This window comes from Anolis carolinensis, chromosome 2 (assembly GCF_035594765.1).
Source record: "Anolis carolinensis isolate JA03-04 chromosome 2, rAnoCar3.1.pri, whole genome shotgun sequence".
In the NCBI taxonomy this organism is placed as follows: Eukaryota; Metazoa; Chordata; class Lepidosauria; order Squamata; family Dactyloidae; genus Anolis; species Anolis carolinensis.
The window spans coordinates 72940116-72964300 of NC_085842.1; the positions used below are offsets into that span (position 1 = coordinate 72940116).

The following is a 24185-nucleotide window of genomic DNA, read 5'->3' on the forward strand; positions in this document are numbered from 1 at the left end:
TCTGATCCCAACATTAGTAACTTGATCATTCTAAGTATTAATAAAATTATTGATAAACAACATTCTTTTTCCAGAGGAGAATCAATTACGAAAAAATTTATTGCAGGTGGAAATTGGCAAAAAAGTTAAAGCTTTCGTCAGAGTTTTGGATACTTCCAAAAAGTACTTTCCAGCTAAATACTTTACTTTCATGGACTTAAACCTTCATGCAGCATCTCAGATTGTTTCCTTAAAGTAAGTTCTATTTTGATTTGTTGCACCCTCTTATCTGCAAAAGAAACAAAAATAACAAGGATTTTGCAGAAAGGTCATAATAATAGTGTGTGTTCAAAATGGAAAAGTAGTAATATATACATTAATAATATATCATGAATAATACTATAATATAATATGATGTAGTAAAATAATATTAGGCTTAGTATATTATTTCATTATAATAATCTGCATTGTTTTTATTTTTACATTCCTATGTTTTCTAACATGCTTGCAGTGATTAAGAATATAACGCGACAAAATGTGTTTCTTTAGAATACTACTAATAAAAGTGAAATAACATTCTTAAAAGTTTAAAGATACTGATGGCTTGATTAGAAGAATGCTATGTGAAACAATTGCATGTTTACATGCCAGCAAAAACAGTTCAGAGTTAAAATAAAATGGCTTTATAAAATAAAATGGAGTTTCCCCAACTGGGCAGTAATGCTAAGAAAGCGCCCTATCTCACCTTCCCACAGATCTCAATTTCATAAAAGAGGAAATGTTAAAGTCACTTGTTTTTCTCCCATTTTGGTCATATCCTAGACATTTTGTTGAAGTCACAAAAACAAGGGACCTTAGTTTTGATTCTGGAGGCTAGGTTTCAAAGCCCTTCACTGTCATGGAAAACCACTGAGTGATCTTGGACAAGTCTCACTCTCTCAGAGTCAAAGGAAGGCATATGCAAACCTCCCTCTGAACAACTCTTCCCCAGAAACCCCCGTAACAGGGTTACCATAATTGAGAAATAACTTAAAACCCACAATAATGATCTTATATGAACAGTTTTTCTGCTGGATCTCTCAGCTTCCAAGTAACCCACCACTTCTTGACTTCTCACTGCGACAGCATCCCAAAATTTGTTATAATTCCCAGACCAGAAACCTCTTCCAAGTACATGTTTTTTTTCATTTCAAAGACTCCCAGCATTACATTTAAGCCTCTTGTTTTGTAAAAACCAATTCATTAAATGATAGTGTGATCAATTAGTATCTTTGAATTTACCTAATTGCAGCTTCTGCATTCTGAGAAGAAAGAACTGTAGGGACGTCTCATGGCAATTGGTTGGGTATAATACAAATAATTTTATAAACATGTGTATAAAATTAATAATTTTGGGTTATCATGCCTTCTCATCAAGTTTTTTTCTTGTCTTGCATTGTTCAAATTCTAACGCTTTCAATTTTTAAAGTACATTTGATGCACCGAACAAATCATAACCACACTGTTAAGCACACTGTAATCGATATTATTTACTTATATATAAATGGCCTATCTTTGTTAAAGATCAACTTGAAATTCAGCCAGCATCATCTATATGTTTAACATGAACCTTTTGTATGCTTAGAACTTAATCATTACCCAGGAACATCTAGAGATGTAAGATAGGATTCTTGCTACAAAAAATCCTGATAATTCCTTTTTTTACATTAACCCATGTGTCAAATTGATGTATTTTTGTTATTACAGACCCCTCAGTGAGGTTTCTGATGAATACACTGCTGCTTTTCTAGTTCATGGTGTTGCCATAGGTCAAACCAGTCTTACCGCTATCATCACTGACAAATATGGAGAGAAAATCAGTTCATCTCTACAGCAGATTGAAGTAAACATTTTCATTATTATTAGATAATCATTTCTGTGGTTGCATGCTATGATGAAATAAAAGAATTTATTCTTCAAAATTATTAACATTCCTGAAAATAGTGTTATCATTCTTAATAACCAAATGACAACAGCATGAAGCAGAAATGTGGGTATTGCAGTTTTCTAAGTACTCAGCTTACTGAAGCTGCAAGGTATATTTTTTTAATAATGTAGAAGCAATAGGAGCTTAGATCTTGTGTAAAAGAAAGAGGGAGTATAGTCCATGTCCAGGAATCTGTTTCAATTTTGTTTGTTAAGACTCATGAGGACTCAAAGACAAAAGGAGGGTTGACTTATTGACAGCAACAGGAGATATAGGAAGAATTGGAAAGATAAAGAAGGCATGCATTGTAGAAGCAATAGTTATGGGAAGAAGATGAATACTGAAAAGGTACTGTTTGTGAAAAATGCTGAAACTTAACAGTAGTATGAAATTGGTAAAGGCCAGACAGTAAATTTAAAAAAGAAAGAAAAGAGGAAAATGGGCTGTGGAACTGGCAGACCTGCAGTCACAAAGAAAGGCAGAAAACTAAAGAATTGCATTTCAAAGGAGGGGAAGAACAGAGTGTGACTGAGTATGATATCCACCATAGAGAAGGTAATACACCCTACCATTACATTTTTCACTACAAGTAAAAGTCTCATCATCAAGAGGAGTAGGCAGATATCAGGAGCACACATAGAAAAGGAGAAGACAATGTGAGTGGAGGAAATGCAGAACAGAGAGGAAATGCAACATGTAAAAGAGAAAGCAACACAAAAATAACTTTGTCAATTATTGTATAGTGGTTGAAGTGTTAGACTAAAACTCTGGAAAACTCAGTCATGGAAAACCACTGGGTCACCTTGGACAACTCTTCTCCTCTAGCCTAAGAGAAAGCAAATGGCAAATGGCTGTAAATAGCCTTCCAGGGGATAGACCTGGGATAGAGTTGCAATAAATAGATTTAACTTGAAGGCACATAACAAAAAAGTAAACAAACAGAAATATACATTGTGATGGAAGTTGTTATGTAATCCACTAGAACTAATTTTATTTTTATTTTTTATTCTTGTTCTTTCACTTACAGGTTTTTCCACCTTTTAGACTGATACCAAGAAAAGTCACCTTACTAATAGGTGCAGTGATTCAAGTGAGCTATTTCTAAGACTGTTGTGGACTAATTATTTCTAAGAAAACAACTACTGTAAATTTAATGGATAGCAGTTATTAACAGTGTCTAGCAATTTCATTCTGCTACCCCTTGCAGACAGCTAGTTCTTGATTAAGCACAGTAATTTTAGTCACCCTTTCAATTACACAATCAGTTGTTTACTTGTTGGGACCACAAAAACAGGCATGCTCTGCTTGTGCAACTGAAAAACTAACAAAACTCTGTTAATGAATGTTTTATCATTGACATGTTGGATTTAGGCATGTTATTTTATCCATTTATTTCTATATGGTTTTGCACTCAGACTATACACTGTCATGAACTGAATACAACCTCTGGCTATCTTCTTCTTTATGTAGTGCATTAAAGCTAAAATGTGTATGAAATCACTAGAGTAGGGGCCAAATCCTGTTTCATCTGTTTCTTTTGTGGTTTTGTACCATTCCGTCCATTCAGATGGCACAAAACAATACAACCCCGAGAATGTAAGAAGCACTGAAACGAAAGGAAAAGGGGAACGGTAGCTGTTTGGCCGGTTGATTTTCAGCACTTGGCTGTAGGCCATGGCTGGCAGGGTCTACAGCCATATGCTGGGCACTCAATACTCATAGGCCTGGCTTGCAGGGTCTACAGTCGAGTATCAAGCACTCTGTGCTCAACTGTAGGTCCTGCGGGCTCGGCCTATGAGTCATTGAGTGCTCAGCACTTGTAGGCCCTGCCATTGAGTGCTCCGTGTTCAACTGTAGGCACTACGAGCTGGGCTTACGAGCCATCAAGTGCTCGATGCTCGTAGGCCCTGCCTGCCGGGGCTACAGTTGATTGCCAAGTGCTCGATGGCTCGTAGGCCCGGCTCGCAGGACCTACAGACCAGTATCAAGCACGCGGCACTCGACTATAGGCCCTGCGAGCCGAGCCTATGAGCCATCGAGCGATTGATGCTCATAGGCCCAGCTCGCAGGACCTAGAGCCAAGCGCCGGACCCGCTCGGCTATAGGACCTTACTGGCAGGCTTTGCCGCCCCAGGCCCAGAAAATCTTTGTTTATTTTGGACCTTGGACGGAAAAGGCAATTCATATAGGTGCCCATTTCCATAAGTGGCGGATGGAAACAGAAACAAGGCCATGCGAATGGTACAAATAAAAATACCAATGCACAAGACTAGTAATCACTGACTTTCAGTTCCAAGGGCCCTCATTGTCTATTTTCAGGAACAAATATGCTTGAATTTGAGGAACAATCCATTTTTAAAAAATCTGGCAGTCATATTGCTTTTAAGTATTCCATGTAAAGAAGGTTTGCAAAATATTTAAATCCCCTTTTTTCTAACTCATTTTTGATTATATAAGCTTTCATGAATCTTCAAAGATTTGGGGAGTGAAAGATGTCTTAAGATGTAAATGGAAAACACATGTTTGTCTAGACTCACCTCTCAAGCACTTTAGATGGTTTGCTTGATAATCTACTTGTTTTAACTGTTCCTAGAAGAAGGAGCTCACAATTAATTTTGCATTATGGTAGCTTATTGAAAGTTTAGGAATATTTTGGGGCAGGGGATGGAATGGTGAAGAGAGAAGTTTATATTGTGCCCAGATCCTCTGTAATTTAAAAGCAGAAGATAAAACTAGTGTATCTTGTATAATTTGTAACTGTCAATAATTGCTTTTTTAATACATTACTAAACAACAGATTACCTCTGCGGGGGGACCACAGCCTCAATCCAACATAATCTTCTCCATCAGCGATACCACTATTGCTTCTGTGAACAATAGTGGCATTATATCAGGTATATCAGTTGGCAACAGCACTGTTACAGGGATGGTACAAGCTACTAATGCTGAAACTGGCCAAGCTGTGATTGTTTCTCAGGTAACTATTAAATATGTGTTGTGTGGTTCTATCTATTCTATGAATTTTCTTCAGCTTCTAGAAGGTCCATCGTTCTGTCCTAACTATTTACAACTCAAAATATTGCACATAAAATGTTTCTGTCATTTTTTGTTTAGAAAATATTATTTGTGTTCAAGAAACCATTTTTTCTACAAAAAATTATATTTGTGATCTATTTGGCACAAAATGTGTGCATGTTTCTTTTATACATAAAGCATTTTTCCCATTTTAATTAAAAAGATGAAGCCAAAATATGTGGGATTTATCCAGGATTTTTACTTATGGAACAGATGCAAGATTGAAGGGATAGTTCTGAGATTGCAACTATCCTTCATTCAGTAGCACTCACTCTTTTCACAAAGTGACAACCCTGAAAACAACCAGATAGTTCCTGGATGATGGTGGTGGTGATGATGATGATGATCTCCATGGAAATTACTGATGAATCATAATCTAAATGTAGACAGAGAGAAGCCAGGAAAAAAATAGAATATAGAGGATGGGTATTTATGATGACTCTATTGCAAAGGAAAGAACTGGTGAACAGTCTCTGCATATTTCTTGCCTAAGAAAGCCCTATGAAAAAATAATGGTGTTACAATAAGTCTTGAAGACCAATACACAAAGGGAGACATCACAATTATAAGAATGTGATATTTTTGGAATAGTCTATAGAATACTTATGTACATGCATTAGAAAAAGCAACGTGCGTCTTCAGATATTTGATTACCTCTCTGACAATGCATCACCACTGGTTACTTCTAATGCTGAAGTAAAAAGCTGTAAAACATAAAGAGGGAAAGGATAATACCAGAATACTTGAGAACATAAAGAATGGTTGTTACTGTATGTCAGGTACATAAATCACTGGGTTTCGGTTTATTGTCCTGCCCATCTTTTCAAAGGAACAATCTCTTTATCATATCCTTTTTCATCAGTGCCATTCACCACTCGTTATGCCTAAGTTTCCACAGACACCATAATAATTTAGGAAGCCAAAACCAGAAAGAATACAAGAAATGCATGGAAAGAAGCCAACGACATACATGTCTTAAAATGTTCAATTGATGGGTGTTTTTACTGGTAAAAACCCAATGCATTTTACCCTATATATATTCTCAAAGCCATAGACAATGTAAAGATATAATAATGATTTCATATAATGTTTTTATTATGTATTTTTGTAATTATATATAGCACTTGTAGAGGGTCATTGCGAGTAGATACAAGTCAAAACACATTGGGCTGTTTCAGCAATAAAAGCATCAGTCAGTTGAGCATTTTGAGACACTTCTCTGATTTCTTCTGTGGGCCATAATAATTAAGCTACAAATCTTGACAATTGACTTGCAGCAGAGAAGCTTCTCCTTTAGGCCTTTATATATATTCTTAGTATGAGATTATTATTTAGGGTAGCTGACATTGTAAACTGCATATGGTAAAAGATACACATTTTCACTAAATTGCTGTTTTCATTCATAAAATCTATATTTAGTGGATATACAATCCTTATTCATTCATCTCAAGAACAAACATATGCGATACATTATAATTATGCTTGTCTCCAACAGAGAGTGACTATTGACTAATATAAACAAAGTTGTCCACTAATTTCATGGCTGTGCTAAGACTTGATCCAAACATAACACCTGATATAAATTTTGTCTTGGCTCAGGTTAAGAATCCATCCTCAATCACATCTACTTATTTATTTATTTATTTATTTACAGTATTTATATTCCACCCTTCTCACCCCGAAGGGGACTCAGGGCGGATTACAATGAACACATATGGCAAACATTCAATGCCAACAGACAAACAACATTCAGTTTTAGACAGACACAGAGGCATTTTTAACATCTTTCCAGCTTCACGATTCCGGCCACAGGGGGAGCTGTTGCTTCACCGTCCATTGGTGGCTGTTCTTCCTCTTCTTTTCCTCGTGAGCAGTTTTATGGTGTTGTAGATTAGTTAAATTAGCCTCCCGCATAAAGCGTCCCTAAATTTTCCCTACTTGACAGATGCAACTGTCTTTCGGGGCTGCTAGGTCAACAGCAAGCCGGGGCTATTTTTTATTTTTTATGGTCGGAGGCTTAACCCGACCCAGGCTTCGAACTCATGACCTCTCGGTCAGTAGTGATTTATAGCAGCTGGTTACTAGCCAGCTGCGCCACAGCCTGGCCCCCTTTAAGGGTTAACCCTTCTTGACATTCTTTAATCCCATAAATACTGTTTACTATCATTTTTATAGTAAGCACTAATTATTAACTGCCTATATAAGCCTGTGCTTCTGAATCTGATATCCCATTTTAAAGTGTCCTTTTATAATACGCTGAATCCTGTTCTACTGATGTATTGCTAATTTTGGCTACATTCTGGAAAGGTACTTCATACTAAGCTGACTTTGATCCGTTATTGAGTTTATTTAGTATCCTGATTTATAGATCACTTCTGTGGTTGCATCCACTTTGTTGATATTTCTCAATTAAGTCTTCTAAAAACTTGTTTACAGTTTGCTTAAAAATCTTGAGAGTCACTATGTATTTGGAAATATATATGTATGATTGGTAGCAAACTATGTAGTTAAACAAAGTCCCTGTTTACATTATCCAGATATGTTTCAGGCGAGACAGAAAGGGAGGGAAAGAGAGTCACTCTTTTCCTTCCCTCTCCCACATAAATATAAAATGCTCATATCCAGGACGGGGAGCTCTGGAGTCAGAGCTTTGTAATAATACACAGCATCATAGGGGAAGGTATTAGAAGGCCTTCTCCTGAAATTTCTCCCTCATCCATCAGGCCAGAATAGGACTACAGTGTTCCTGTTTAAGACCAGATGGAAAAAGTAATACGCTTATACATTTTCTTGCATGTTTCATTTATAAAATATTGTTCAAGAGACCATTCCCTTCTTTAACATCTTCTGTTCATGATTGTGCATACCTGTCTTTTTTCCTAAACAAACTGTCCATTGTAGAAGTTCTGATATTTAAAGTTGCGAGTCTTCCGAGCAAATGTCTAGAACACAATAAAAGTAAGACGTACTGCCTTTCCTTTTAGGATAAAGTTGAAGTCAAGGTAATTCAGCTTGAGGCTGTTAGAATCTATGCACCCATTACACGAATGAAAACTGGCACACAGGTAAATCAAATTACTGTTTTGGATTCAGCTGATTTTAACAAGTATTATGTTCAAATACAAGACTGCTGGCTTCACATAATTTGTGAAGACACAGCATCTTATAAAGATGCACTTTGCTTTAATTTTGAATTCTCTTGAAAATGAAGGTTAATGCATGTTTTTCTTCTAGATGCCAGTGTATGTGATGGGCATCACAAGCAACCAAACTCCTTTTTCATTTGGCAGTGCAGTGCCAGGGTTAACATTTCACTGGTCTGTCACTAAGAGAGATATTCTGGATGTCAAATCAAGATTCAGTGAGGTAAACTTTTCACACTGTGATTTGTTTTCTAAACTTTGTCAAGAAGCCAAATTTGTCAGAGTAAGATTAGAAGAAAACTTGAGTCACACATTTTGTGTTCTTTTCCCACAGGTATATTTAGTTTGATGTACAGTTTTCTGGTAGCCAATCTAGATGTCAGAAACACCAGCCAATGCCAGTGTTTCAGACTCCGCATTCGGTTGTGTTGATAAAATATATAATTTTCCTTCAGATTTTTTTTCCATTTCAAAAGCCGTCAGTTTTTAATGTTGGCACATGGACTTGTTCTTAATCTTACCAACATCCTGTCCCAGTACAGTTAACTTCCTGTTTATATTTTCCATATTTTGTTGTCTAATATATTTTGTTGTCTGATGCACATGTCCCATTTACTTTTATGAGGCTACCTTCTGTGTAGGTTCACTCTGTGTCAGTCTTCCAATTTAATAGAATGATCTTAATTAGGGATAACAAAAGGCTTATTACCTATGAGCTGGCTACTTTGGTTGCTTATTACATGAGCACATGTGCAACATCATGAGATTTGTGTCCTTATATTGAGCCCATCACCTTCACGTGTAAATAGAGCCTTTCCCGTTAACTGACGCTAGGAGAGTTGCTATCCTCAAATAGTAACCTATTGTAATCACAGTAAATTCTGTAATTCCACTGGTGGCAAGAATGTGAACAATCCCAAGCAAAGGATAGATGTCCACCTCTATGGCCAATGAGGTAGCTGATCCATGTTGACAGGGATTTGCACAAGGTGATTTTAGGATCATTTCACATCTGTGACTGTATAAAGAGAAGAAGAATTCTAGACAATTTTTGATGGAAAATATGAAGATCATGCTATTTGTCTACTCAATATATTGAGATGAACATCTTTAGTTTTTAAACCAGTATTTTGTCTTTCAGGCTTCTGTTCAGCTCTCCATTCAAAATAACTTTTCTGTGGATGTTTATGGAAGAGCTAAAGGGAGAACAAGGTTGAAGGTTGTTGTCAAAACCCTTGATCCTTTAGCTGGACAATTTTACCACATGACAAGAGAATTATCTGATGAAATCCAAATACAGGTATCATCTTTGAAGTTCATACTGGGGAAACCTGTAGTCTGTTTTGTATGGAATGAAACAGAGTCAGAGTGTTTTTGAATATATTTAAGAACACCCCCCCCCCCCCAAATTCCAAATGCCTGGCCAGAATAGAACATTTCATAAGTGCTAATAAAATAAATACTAAGGGAATAAAGGTGGGTTGTAAATTTATTCAGGTTAGGGGTAGTCAACCAGCTCAGGATTGAGATGAATTCTCTAAAAAGAATCAGGGCCATAATTTTATGATGCTTATGTAATGTTTATTGGTTTAATTGGCTTAATGTGTTGTTTTATTATATGTGCCACCCAAATAATCTTGAGGCACAGACTCTATATTATAGACTCTATATTTGAGAAAAATGATAAATAAATTATTGCAAGGAAAATGGCATAGGCCACAACATTTGCCATCAAGAGAATATGAAGCTGTTTGTTTGTTTGTTTATACTGTGCCTGTGAGGATAAGCTGAAAAGAAGCAGCTGCTAAAATTTCTAAGTAGCTCTTGGTTAGTGGATGTGGCATAACTATCATGTAACAGCTCTACCCCCAAATATCAGAGGTAAATTGATTGATTGATTTTATTTATATCCCATCTTACCCCAAAATAGTATTTATAATATACTCAGAGAAAGTAAATTTATGCCAGTATGTTTAATTTGCATAAGCAGAAGTTGTAGACTTAATCTTTTCTTGGTACATACGCATTTTAACTGAGTTCAGCAGAATTCTCATTTCACTTCTAACTGCATAATTACAGTAGTTACCAGGCTTCATATCAAGGTCCTTTAGATGTTGTTCAACTGCAACTTGTCATATTCATCACCATTGACTGTACTGGCTACATTCTCTGGAAACTGCAGCAATGTCTGAAGGGGAATACATTTCTACCCCTGCTTTTATTTTTTAATAAGAAATAGGTAGATAAATTATAACAAAGCAGTAAAATGTACTTAAAGTGTACACACTGTAATCCTGTACACATCAAAAATGGGCTCCAAATAATAACAGTTTTTTTAGATTTCTGCAAATGTGTAAGTTAATTTGCATTTGAAGTTACAATGTTTGACAATGACGTTCCAAGCCCATATCAGATTAACATGTAGCACTTATTCTGTGAATCTGTGGTTATTCAGATAGCAGTTCAGTTATACCCAGCAGCTAATTTTTCAGTGAGTTTGGCACCTCCGTCTTAACATAATTAATGCAATTTAGTCCCATTGATTTCACTGGATATTAATTTGAAGAATGCGTGCATAGGATTGTAGTGAAATGAATGAAGCTGAAATGGCATTGTCAAGGTGCTAAAAAAAACTTGCAGAATAAAAGCTGGCTATGAAATGTAAATGCTATCTGGATGATTGCCATCATCTTTCAGGCCAATACAGATTTATCAGATTTATTTATTTATTTATTTCCAACATTTATATCCCGCCCTTCTCACCCGAATGGACTCAGGGCAGCTTACAGCAAAGGCAACAATTTGATGCCCACATTATCATCTTTTCTTAGTAAAGCTGTGTCCTCTGTTTCCCTACATTTTTAAAGAAGGCTAGAAATGAACACTAATGCCCCCAGAACCCACTAAGTTGTGTTTATAACACCCCAAGATCCCAAATTGTATTTTCAAAAAACAGAAATTACCAACTGCAGAGGGAAAGCATAGAAACAGCCTCTAGACCTGGTGATGATTAAATGTATCTACAGAAAACTGGTCCAGTGGAGATGCTTAAAGACTACAGTTTTTCCTATGGAAATGTTGATCTAATTATTCCAAGTATTCCATTAACTGTACAATGAAGACAGGGTATGAAAAGGTATCTTTCCCTTTGAGCAGAGTGCACGAAGACAGTATGGAGTTTCACTTCAATCTCTGTCTTTCTCCTTTGCCTGGCAGTTGTATTTGGTTTTGCTAGATATTCTTTAGGTATTGCGTTTTCAATTCAGAAATTATTCATAAAGACAAGCCTCAAACAATCAGTTTCAGTTCTTTTGTTGTTAATACTTCAGGATTTCTGTCCAAGGTCCTATGTACTTGGTGCTTCAATTATGGCAATTCACATTCTGATTAATAAAAGAGGCATCAGAATGCCTTTTAATTTTAGACATGGCATCTGTTTTTAAAAAAATATATATAGGTGACTTCAATAAACCATAAATATTGAGTAACAATCATTTTAGGTCATCTAGGTGCTAAGAATGTAGTTATAACTTTTTTGCTGCAGTGAATAATGACCCTTCAGCCAGTTTTAAGGAGAAATTCCATTTTCCCAAAAAGACCCAAAGCCAAAAAAATCAAAACTGAAAGTGAGAATAGGTGCTTAAAATTTGGACTCCAGCTTGCAAGAATTGCTTTTTAATGCCCAAAATCCAGCTCATAAACACAGGTTTCTACAGTTTCAGAGAACTTTATCCAGGAAGCAAGATTTGATCACAGGCAGCAAAGAGATGTCAGAACTGGAAAAGCTTTCAGTTACACAGCATACTTAAGCATGAACAGTCTTTTCATTGTCTTTACCATTAGAGCAAAACATTCTCTTCCCAGCTCATGCAAAAGGAATGATTGAAATACCTATATGGTGTCTAAAGCAATGCAGAATAATTTATCATATACAGTTAGAGTCTCACTTATCCAACATAAATGGGCCGGCAGAGCATTGGATAAGCGAAAATGTTGGATAATAAGGAGGGATTAAGGAAAACCCTATTAAATGTCAAATTATGTTATGATTTTACAAATTAAGCACCAAAACATCATGTTTTACAACAAAATTACAGAAAAAGCAGTTCAATACATGGTAACATTATGTAGTAATTACTGTATTTGCGAATTTAGCACCAAAACATTGCAATGTATTGAAAGCACTGACTACAAAAACATTGACTACTAAAAGACAGTGTTGGATAATACAGAACATTGGATAAGCAAAAGTTGGATAAGCGAGACTCTACTGTAATTATGTCCTTTAAAATGGCCCAAGGAGGCTTATATTGAGCCTTTTAGAAAATGGATTCAATAAAAATATGTGTACTTCCATGCTCAAAGCTTCCAGATCATAAACAGGAGGACAAAACTAATAGGATAGAGGGCAATCCAGAAATACTACTTTCCCTTCTTTAAACATCATTTCTTTCCCACATTGATTTAAATGGAGTCTTCCCCAGGTTTTTAGTGTAAAATGTAAAGAATCTGTCCGAAGTACTGCAACTATGTGGGGGGATCAGATTAAATACCAGAGTAGATTCACTGACTAACTGGCCTCCTCCCATATATTTTCACACATATCCAACCAGTTCACTAAAACTGTTCCTAATGAATGTCAACTGGTCATGCTGGGTATAAACAGTTCCTTCTACCCCATAGATGCCAAACATGATGTGACTCATTTCACCAAGATGGGGAGACTTCACTCCTTAGGCTATACAGAGAATTAGAAGTGGAGTATTCCTAATCTGAAATGCTTGGAACCAATAGTGTTTTGGGTGTTGAAGTTTTGTCGATTTTGGAATCCCTGTGTTTGCATATATATCCACAATAAAATATTTTGGAGATGGGGTACAAGTCTAAATACAAACTTCAATTATTTATCTATATAAATAAAAATGTCATGTATATCAGTGAGGGATCTCATATCTCCCAAACTATTCCTCCGATTGCTATGAAATTTGGACACAAAATAGAAATCGAACTGCTGTGTGTTTTAAGACTACTCTCACAAACCTGACACACATGGGAAAGGTAAGGTCGTGCCCCAAAGCAATGGCCTATCAGTCTCCTCCTCTCTTAGCTACCATCCTAACAAACAGCTCCTCCCCTTAGCAACAGCCAAGCAGTCTCCACTCTTTAGCAACCGGTGGTGGTGGGGCCACAAGGGGAGGCTAAGCCAACCTCCTTGCCACTCACAAGGAGTTACGTGAGGCTGAGGCTCTGAGACCTAGCCATGGAAAGGGTGTCAGGAGCAACTTCAAGCAGCAAGGATGTTACCCAGGGAACACCCGGATGTTTTACCATCCTGTGGGAGGCTTCTCTTTATATATCTATGGAAGAACTCCTTTCTGCTACAGGCAAGTGTGAATGTTCCAATTGGCCAACTTAATTAGCATTAAATAGCCTTGCTGCTCCAAACTCTTGTCAGAGTAATTTACACAGCGCAGCAGCAGTTGGATGGAGTCAGAGGAATGGAGAACGAAGAGACATCCAGAGACTTTGGTAAAACTATATACAAAGTTTTATTGTACAAGACATTCAGACTTGCAGATAATAGACACAGGACTCTCACTCTAGGCAGAACTGAGCAGAACTGAACTGATGTAATCAGTAATGCACAAACACTTGTGTCTGGACACTCCCCAGTTCCAGCCACACATCAAGGTCATCACAGCTTCTCAGTAATTAACTCTTTACAGACTATAGTACACTCTGGATGATGCAATCAGTATGCAATACAAACCAAGACACAAATTGCATTTAAACACTATCAATACACAAATCCCACATTAACAACTCTGGCTACTTCCTGCCTGGGGGAATCCTTTGCTGGGAAGTGTTAGCTGGCCCTGATTGTTTCATGTCTGGTATTCCACTGTTTTCTGAGTGGTGTTCTTTATTTATTGCAAGAAATGTTGCAATTGGCCAACTTGATTAGCATTGAATAGCTTTGCCGCTTCTGGTGTGGGAGAACTGGCCATCTGCAAAGTTGTTACCCAGGGAAAACCCTCATGTTTTACCATCCTATGGGAGGCTTCTCTTTATATATCTATGGAAGGTCCAGGTTGGGAGAAAGAACTATTTTCTGAGTATTTTTCATTGAACCAGACTGGGCCACCGCAAAGAGTGGCCAGGTACACGTAGTGTATCATATATACCTTATAAACATAACCTGAAAGTAATGTTTTTAATAATTTTGTACATGAAACAAGGTTTATGTGTTTTGAACAAAGATGTCACTCTCTCAGCCACCAATGTGGATATTTTTGGATTGTGGAGTATTTTGAATTTCAGATTTCTAAATAAGGGATACTCAACCTGTAATTGTTTTGGCTATAATAGAAAGCATTTGGAAAGAAATGCTGTGTGGTGATAAAAGTGTCAGTTGAGAGAATAATATAAAAGGGTGCCTAGACATTTGGAGATACCTATAAGAATTATCTATGGTGGGGTTTTTTCCAACTTCTGTGCATTTATTCGTCATACAAATCGGTCACTGACATTATGTGAACTGTTTTGCTTTTTAAACTTAAGAAATATGTCAATCCTTTTCATTTTCCTTCAGAACTGAAGCTTGGCAGCAGAGATAAGTCATCTGTCCATATTTTATTTTATTTTGTACCATGCCACACTTTTTGAAGGTGAAATATTCTGTGTAGTTTTATACTGTTTATAGTGAAAAATTAAAATGAAATTATTTTCTTCTAGGTATTTGAAAATTTAATTATTCTGGGAGTAGAAGTAGGTCAGATCTTAATGTCGCCCAACTCTTTTTTTAAAGTCCAAACCAACAGGTAAGTGATGGCCATGTATTTCAAATTACAATTTTGTGATAGGGAATTATAAATAAATATGAAGTTTCAATAGTTTGCTATCAAGTCTGTATGAAAATATTACCTGAAGATGGTATTGGAAAGCAAAAAAATATATAGACCTAGGGTAATAAGGTGAGAAATAAAAGTCTTATGAGTGAATGTGCTGTCCAATTGCTCATCTGTTAATACAAGGAATTAACAAACCAAAAATTAGCTGCAATTTTCTGTTTATGATTAATGGCATCAGAAGAAACCAGAATAAGAAATTTTCCTCAGGCCATAGCTTCATAATCTTGACTTATACAAAGCCATTAAGTACAGTTTGTCATTTCTTCGAAATAAAATGAAAAACTATAGTTAATTGAGGACTTCTTTGCTATTCTGTTGAAACAGGATCAGCCAAATGCAGTCTTGGGAGTCCTGTGACACCTGACAGATGTATTGTTGTGTAAACCTTAATAGATTAGACTCTACATTCATTTCATATGATGTGATTTTGAGATAATTCATTTTATGTATATTTATTTCATATTTTTCCAAATTATTTGGAGCATATCTGTTGAGGATGACTAATAAATGTAAATAACATTAGTTATTAACACAGGATCATTATCTGTTGATTTTTAATCCATAGTAAAAAAATTAGAAAACAGTGTTAATACTACCAATACAAAAACTGGTGTATTTGCATTTATAATGCTCCAGAAAATGAACATTAGCAGTCCTCATCCGTAGAGTAGTAATAAAGAACAATCCCAAAACAATATTGTACAAATAAATGATTTCCAAATTCTCACGTCTGGACCAATAGGTTAAATAATCTACTCTAAATATTTCTAGATTTTGGAAAACAGATATTTCTATTGACATCATTAATTATACGTCTATATACTGGCTAAACATGCATAAATTTATAAGCACATTTTTAAATATAGACTTCTTCGTGTATTGAGTGTTTGAGAAACTCTGGTTTGGTTTTAAGTTTTCAGCTCAATCCATTGCTTAATTCTGTTGATATGAAATTAAAAACCAATCGAAATAATATTTTTCTACTTAGATAAGTTTATTCTTCTCAGTGTAGTTTAATCATTCATCATGGGCAAATAAAATAAGTAAATAAATAAAATGTATAGAAGGAAGTGGAGAACCAAATTATTCTAAGAAATGGTAAGTGCCAACTAAGTAATGCAACAGAATGTACTGCAAATTACCACAAAACCAATGAGACAATCTTGTGCAAGGCATAGGTATACAGAGCCCTTCTGAGTCCTCTTCAAAGGTTTTGAGGGAATTATTGCCCATTACCTGCGTATATTTATGCTACCAGTTTATGTAACCATTGTCTGCTTTGCTAAACAGGACAAATGGTCCAGTATAGCCTTATTATGTCTTTTTCTCTATGTAATCTTTGTTACCCCAATAGGATGAAATTTATGAAATTGCTTGGGGAATATTCTCTAGACATGGGAGGGAAGAGGGGTCCAGTATATTTTGCAGGAATTACAGTGCTTCCTAAAACAATGTTTCTTAAACAAAAAAGGTCTTTTTGTTTTTGTTTTGCACTGCTTGTAAGGTTATGCATGCTGACAGGTAGTTACATTTATAAGGAAAATCTATACTTTTAGCTGAATAAAAAGCTAGTAACATTGTGCGTTTTATAGATTATGTGCCATTCATATCACTAGTCTGTTTATTACTTATGTTTTGTGTGTTGTTAATACAGCAGTCCCATGAAGAGGCATTATTTTTAAAAATCAAAATAATTTCCAGGAAGCAGCTGAGATCTACGTCATGCCCGTGTCTCTATCTCTGACACCTATATTGAGCCTAGCAGACTAATCTCATTTTGAAGATACTTCATAGAAAGTATTTCTGAAGGCAGCATGTAGTCTTATCTATTAGAATTGTAGTTTTATCCATTAGCATTCTGAATCAAGTTCACATCAGTTAATGTTGCTGCTGCAGGAAGCAAGTACAGTGTTCCCTCACTTATTGCAGGGGTTATGTTCCAGGACCACCCGCAATAAGTGAAAATCCACAAAGTAGGGACGCTATATTTATTTTAATATTTATAAATTATTTTAGTAGTTATACACTATTTTAAGTCTTTATCAACCAATAGTGCATTGATTAATCGCCTCCTTCTCCTCCCGTTGCCGCTTGGGCTCCTTTTCTCCCCTTCAGCTTCTCCTTCCTCCCTCCCTTGGGCTGTAAATTATACTTTTTATGATTTATAATAGCCTTTCAGAGTTTATTGAAAAACGTGAAACAGCAAATCCGCAAAAAGTGAACCGCGAAGTAGTGAGGGAACACTGTACTGTAAATTGTATTATATGCACAACCACAGCTAAGACTATTTACAAGGAGACTTCAATCAAAATCTGAATCTATGAATTTTAGATAAAAGTTCTTTAGGAGTTTATAACAAAAAGATGAAGGTGCAAAGGTGTATAAAAGCAAATGACAATGCAGTTTTATAACGATATGCTACACACATTGATGTTTGCATTTTAAGAGTCTTATGGTGATTTTATTTATAATTATTTACATCTTTGCTTTATCAAGGGATGGAGCTGCATTTCTGAGTTACCGTGTGTTGAATGGTCAAAATACAGTCCCTGTAGTCCAGGTTGATGAGAGTGGCCTTCTTAAGTCTAGATCTCTGATAGGGCTGTCAACTTTGGAAGTAATTTCACAAGAGCCATTCGGAATCAACCAGACTCTTATTGTCGCTGTCAAGGTAGTATTTTTCAATTCTTTTCAGGGAACTTAGAATGCCATCAGAGAGAATGTCATTTGTGGTGTTCTAAATTGTAATTTCCCATTATTCTAGCTGGAGAAAATAATGGAAGCTTTCACCTGGGAAAATGTTAAGTGTAAAGAGTACCTACTATTTCTGTTTTATCAGGGTGACAAAATGCCACTTTTAGTCTGTGATAAAACTTTATACCATTGTATATTTTGAAAACATTTATATGCTTCTTTTGAAAGGGAAAAACAATGGCATATTCTGTTCTCTACTGTTTTGTTCTACATTATACAGGTGGCTCCTGTTTCTTACCTGAGAATATCCATGAACCCAGTTTTCCACACTCACAACTATGAGGCATTGATGGCACTGCCATTGGGTATGACATTTACTTTAATGGTCCATTTCCATGACAGCTTTGGAGATACATTCCATTCACAAAGTTCTGTGCTTGGCTTTGCAGTCAACAGGTAATTGATGTCACCTTAATTTTATAAGAGCTATACATAGATCAATATTTTGGTTAATTAGAACTTCCACAACTGATATTTCCAGTGGACATAAATTAACAGACTGAGGAAATAAAGAGTGTGGTTTTAAGCTAATGATGGCATAGCCTGGAACATACTCAATGTGGTTCTTCTGATTGACAAAATTGTGTATGCTGGAAAGCAGAAAAAGGATTGCTTAATATCCTTACTTTAAAGTTATGTTGTTCTTTAAAAAATCACCTACTCAAACCCAGAACCTACAAATGATCCTTAAGTTCTGAGAATTGCAGTTTTCAGTCACCCTCAGCAAGTCCACTGGTAGACATGTGGTTAGAGGTATTCTGGAACTAGTAGTTCCAAAAACTAACTGTTTTGCAAGTTCTGTTTTAGATGAAATAATTTTCTTGTAATGATTTCTACTCTGAATGGAATGTAACAGTAATCCTCAACAAATGCACTTGGATTTTGATCCTTTCCATAGACTAGTTTATTTATTTATTTATTTATTTATTTCCAACATTTATATCCCGCCCTTCTCACCCAAAGGGATTCAGGGCGGTGTATACAATTGGCAACAATTCCATGCTGACACATAATTAAAACATAACAGTAAATAAAATCCATTACAAACAATCAATACAGTATACAAATATAAAACATATGGTTAAAATCCGTTCATCCAATATTGTCGTGCTTTAGCCATAAATCAGTCTTTATCATTTATTCATTGAAAGCCTGGGCACATAGCCATGTTTTTAGGGCTTTTCTAAAACTCAAAAGGGTTGGGGCTTGTTGTATATCTTTGGGGAGGGTGTTCCACAGCCGAGGAGCTGCGACCGAAAAAGCCCTTTCCCTTGTTCCCGCCAGCCATGCTTGCGAGGCAGGTGGGACCGAGAGCAGGGCCTCATCAGATGACCTTAGGGATCTTCCTGGCTCATAGGAGGAGATACGTTCGGACAAGTAGATTGGGCTAGAACTGTTTAGGGCTTTCTAGGTCAAAACCAGCACTTTCAATTGGGCTCGGTAGGTGAGGTAAGCGAGGCATCTGTCTGTTCGATCTTGTGGGATTCGTTTCAGTTTGTGCAACCTGATGATGTGGACAAGATTCTTGGAGCGGTGAGGGCGACTACCTGTACCCTTGATCCCTGCCCATCTTGGCTTTTAAAACAGGCCAGTGGTGGGTTAGTTGATTGGTTTGTGGCAATAATTAATGCCTCTTTGGGGCAGGGCAAATTTCCATCTAGCCTAAAACAAGCAGTGGTAAGGCCTATTCTGAAGAAGGCCTCATTGGATCCGACCAATCCTTGTAACTACAGGCCAATCCCTAACCTACCATTCTTGGGCAAGGTCTTGGAGCGGGTGGTTGCCTCTCAGCTCCAGGGATTCTTGGAAGATACGGATTTTCTGGACCAATCGCAGTCTGGCTTCAGGCCTGGGTTCAGTACCGAGACGGCTTTGGTCGCCTTGGTGGATGACCTTTGCAGGGAGCTAGACAGGGGGAGTGTGACCCTGCTGGTTCTCTTGGACATCTCAGCAGCTTTCGATACCATCGACCATGGTATCCTTCTGGGGCGGCTCTCTGGGATGGGCCTTGGGGGCACTGCACTGCAGTGGCTCCAGTCCTTTCTGGAGGGCCATTCTCAGTTGGTGAAGCTGGGGGACACCTCCTCGGACCCCTGGCCATTGACCTGTGGGGTCCCGCAAAGTTCCATTTTGTCCCCCATGCTTTTAAACATCTACATGAAACCGCTGGGAGAGGTCATCCGGAGTTTTGGAGTACGGTGCCATCTCTACGCGGATGACACCCAGCTCTACTACTCTTTTCCACCTAAATCCAAGGAAGCCCCTCAGATTCTGGACCAGTGTCTGGCCGCTGTGTTGGCCTGGATGAGGGTGAACAAACTGAGACTTAATCCCGACAAGACAGAGGTCCTCCAGGTCAGTCGTACGTCTGATCGGGGTATTGGGTGGCAACCTGTGCTTGACGGGGTCGCACTCCCCCTGAAGGCGCAGGTCCGCAGCTTGGGGGTCCTCCTGGATTCGGGGCTGACGCTTGAGGCTCAGGTGTCGGCCATGCCCGGGAGGGCCTTTGCACAATTAAAACTTGTGCGCCAGCTGCGACCATACCTCGAGAAGTCTGATCTGACCATGGTGGTCCATGCCTTAGTTACCTCTAGACTGGACTATTGCAATGCGCTCTACGTGGAGCTGCCTTTGAAGATGGCCCGGAAATTACAACTAGTACAACGTTCAGCAGCCAGGCTTCTAACCGGAGCGAGTTACAGGGCGCATTCAACGCCTCTGTTTAAGGAGCTTCACTGGCTGCCATTTACTTTCCGGGCCCAATTCAAGGTGCAGGTTATCACCTACAAAGCCCTAAACGGTTTGGGACCCACCTACCTTAGAGACCGCATCTCCCCCTACGAACCCACATGTTCTCTTCGCTCGTTGGGGGAGGCCCTTCTCTCGCTCCCACCACCCTCGCAGTCACGGTTGGTGGGGACAAGAGAGAGGGCCTTCTCCGTCGTGGCGCCCCAGCTTTGGAACTCGCTCCCTAGAGAGATCAGGTAGGCCCCTACCCTCCTCTCCTTCCGTAGGAGCTTAAAAACCTGGCTCTTTCAAAAGGCCTTTGACACTTAATTTGTTGTCGGACTGATCTATCTGCCCATTTTATAATAGCCCCATTCTCGAGGTGTTGCCAATGTTATATTGCACTTTTGTCCATTTCAACTGTGAAATTACCTTCCCCATTTCGGGCCATTTCGGCACATTCTGCACTTTGCCTGGGTTCTATGAATTAGTCTCCTGTGTTAATATTGTATGTTTTATGTCGATTTTAACGATTGTTTTTACTGTAATTGATGTTTTTATTGGATAATTGTTTTATTGCTGTGTTTTGATATTTGATTGTTTTATTGGGCAAGGCCCCATGTAAGCCGCCCCGAGTCCCTTCGGGGAGATGGGGCAGGGTATAAAAATAAAGTTATTATTATTATTATTATTATCGGTAGCATATGGGCAGCCAGTAGAGCTGGCTTAGTAGGGGGGTGGTACGCTCCCTATAAGCCACCCCAGTTATTAATCTGGCTGCCAACCATTGTACTAGTTGGAGCTTCCAGGCCATCTTCAAAGGCAACCCCGCGTAGAGCATGTTGCAGTAGTCCAAACGGGATGTAACCAGAGCGTGGACCACCGTGGCCAAGTCAGACTTCCCACAAGTCTTAGTTGTGCGAATGCTCCCCTGGCCATCACCGAGACCTGGGGCTCCAGGCTCAGCGATGAGTCCAGGATAACACCCAGACTGCGAACCTGTGTCTTTAGGGAGAGTGTGACCCTGTCCAACACAGGCTGTAACCCTATACCCTGTTCGGCCCTACGACTGACGAGGAGGACCTCTGTCTTGTCTGAATTCAGTTTCAATCTGTTTGCCCTCATCCAGTCTGACACAGTGGCCAGACACCAGTTCAGGACCTGAACAGCCTCCTTAGTGACAGGTGGGAAGGAGTGACAGAGTTGGACATCATCTGCGTAGAGATGACACTGCACCCCGAAACTCTGGATGATCTCTCCCAGCAGAATCATGCATATGTTGAACAACATGGGGGACAGTACTGAACCCTGCAGGACCCCACAAGTCAATGGTTGTGGGACCGAGCAGGTGTCCCCCAGTGACACCATCTGGGAACGACCCTCCAGAAAGGACCGGAGCCACAGCAGAACTGTACCCCCGAGCCCCATCCTGGCAAGACTTCCCAGAAGGATACCATGATCGACGGTATCGAAGGCCGCTGAGAGGTCCAGCAGAACCAGCAGGGACACACTCCCCCTGTCTAGTTCCCGGCAAAGATCATCGACTAAGGCGACCAAGGTTGTCTCGGTACCATGCCCTGGCCTAAAGCCAGACTGTGCCAGATCCAGAAAATCAGTTTCTACGAAGAATGCCTGGAGTTGTGTGGCCACCACACGTTCCACGAACTTGCCCAAAAAGGGGAGATTGGAAATAGGCCGATAGTTATCTAATGAGTTATCCAGTGATGGCTTTTTCAACAGCAGTTTGATTACAGCCAATTTCAGGCTCACTGGAAATATGCCTTCCCAAAGGGAGGCATTCACCACCACCTTCACCCACTCGGCCAATCCCCCTCTGGCTTCTCTCACCAGCCAGGATGGGCAGGGGTCTAGGATGCATGTGGTAGCCCTCACCGCTCCAAGCACCTTCTCCACATCCTCAGGCTGAACCAATTGAAACGAATCCATCAAAATAGGACAAGCAGGTGCTTGTGCTACATCCTCAGAGACTGCCGTTAATATGGTGTCAAAGCCAGAATGGATCAAAGCGACTTTGTCACAGCGGACTGCCAAGTTGTCAGGGATCCCGTCTTGGGGGACAGGTTATAACAAACCTCTGACAACTCGGAACAGCTCCGCTGGACAGTTCTTTGCGGACAAATTATTTGCTGCAAAGAAAACATTCTTTACAGCATCTATTGCCATGGCATATGCCCTAAGACAGGAACATAGCCGTGTTTGGTTTGGCTCACTCGGCTTAGAACGCCACACACACTCTAGTCCCCTCTTCTTTCACTTCATGGCTGCCAGCTCCTCAGTGAACCAAGGAGATGGTTTAGCTTGGGTACTCAAGAGGGGACGTTCTGTAGTGATCGTGTCTATTGCCCTAGCCACCTCCTTGTTCCAGAGGGTGACCAGAGCATTGACAGGGTCACCAGCCGAGGTGGCGGGAAACTTCCCAAGAGCCATGAGGAATCCATCCGGATCCGTAAGCCTCCTGGGGCGGACCGTTTTAATCGGTCCTCCACCCCTGCGAAGGTTGGGGGTGCAGTCAATCTAAACCTGGTCAGGTGATGGTCAGTCCATGGCAATGGAGCAATAGTAAGCTCCTTCACACCACCACCTTCCTCCCATCCCTGGTAGAAAACCAAGTCGTGTGTCCTGCTCTGTGGGTAGGGCCAGATACTAGTTGGGACAGCCCCATGGCGGCCATGAAATCCTGAACTGCACCGGAGGGAGTGGCCTCAGCATGGACATTGAAGTCCCCCAGCACAATGAGCCGTTGGGACTCCAAAGCCAGGCCCGAGACCACCCCGGCTAGCTCAGGCAGGGAAACTGTAGTGCAGCGGGGTGGTTGGTACACTTGCAGAATCCCTAAACTGTCCCAGCCCCCTACCGTCAGATGAGCACACTCAAACAAGGTAGACTCCGGGATGGGGCACCTGGTCAGGGGGATAGACTCCTTATAGACCACTGCAACCCCTCCTCCCTTCCCTCCAGATCTTGGTTGGTGCTGCACGGTATACCCTGGTGGACAAAGCTGGGTGAGGTTAGCTCCCCCAACCTCATCCAACCAGGTCTCCGTTATGTACATCAGGTCTGCCTGCTCATCCAGGATGAGGTCCTGGATGATTGCAGCTTTACCGTTGACAGACCTAACATTCAGCAGCACCACCTTCAGATTGGAGGGTCCGCCGACCTGGGCACCCAAATTTACTATGTCGGGAGTTTTAAATCTACAACCACTCTATTTCTCGCCCTAGGCCGAATTAAATTATGCCCTTCTCCCCCTCCCCTGGATAACTTCCCGGCTGCTAAATACGCACCCTCTCCCTACATGGTCTACCATAATGGAAGACTTACTTTCACATGTGAGGATCTTATTACCACTGCTTCCTACTCCTACGTCCTTTGAGGGTTATATTGATGTTCTGATTAGAAGCAGTAGTGTACTCAACGTAAGGTGCTAAAATGTTAATTTCTTTACCCCAACCCCTATAAAGTGCTTCAGTGTTCTTTGTATTGTTATCTGTGGTTAGTAATTGCACTGACCCAATAGCCTCTAACCACTGCCCTCCCTTCCCACCCTCCTATTAGCCCTCCCTGACCCTTAAGTAATACCCTAGCTACTAACACACCTTGATCACTACA

The 24185-nt window shown here is 39.3% G+C and overlaps 1 protein-coding gene and 1 long non-coding RNA gene across 2 annotated transcripts in view; one reads left to right on the forward strand and one right to left on the reverse strand.

Annotated features, from left to right (window-relative positions):
• nup210 (nucleoporin 210) overlaps positions 1 to 24185 on the forward strand; it is a 123258-nt gene that overhangs the window by 80072 nt on the left and 19001 nt on the right. Inside the window, exons 22-31 of the mRNA XM_062969969.1 lie at positions 107 to 234; positions 1726 to 1861; positions 2973 to 3035; positions 4743 to 4922; positions 8005 to 8085; positions 8255 to 8386; positions 9305 to 9463; positions 14899 to 14984; positions 17571 to 17745; positions 18049 to 18224. Coding sequence (XP_062826039.1) covers positions 107 to 234; positions 1726 to 1861; positions 2973 to 3035; positions 4743 to 4922; positions 8005 to 8085; positions 8255 to 8386; positions 9305 to 9463; positions 14899 to 14984; positions 17571 to 17745; positions 18049 to 18224 — 1316 coding nt within the window. The remainder of the gene's footprint in view (positions 1 to 106; positions 235 to 1725; positions 1862 to 2972; positions 3036 to 4742; positions 4923 to 8004; positions 8086 to 8254; positions 8387 to 9304; positions 9464 to 14898; positions 14985 to 17570; positions 17746 to 18048; positions 18225 to 24185) is intronic.
• LOC134296066 (uncharacterized) lies at positions 138 to 18179 on the reverse strand. The gene is made up of 4 exons (XR_010002635.1): positions 18067 to 18179; positions 5675 to 5724; positions 4483 to 4534; positions 138 to 268 (listed from the first exon to the last, which is right to left on the reverse strand). It is a non-coding gene; the product is annotated as an uncharacterized LOC134296066 (long non-coding RNA).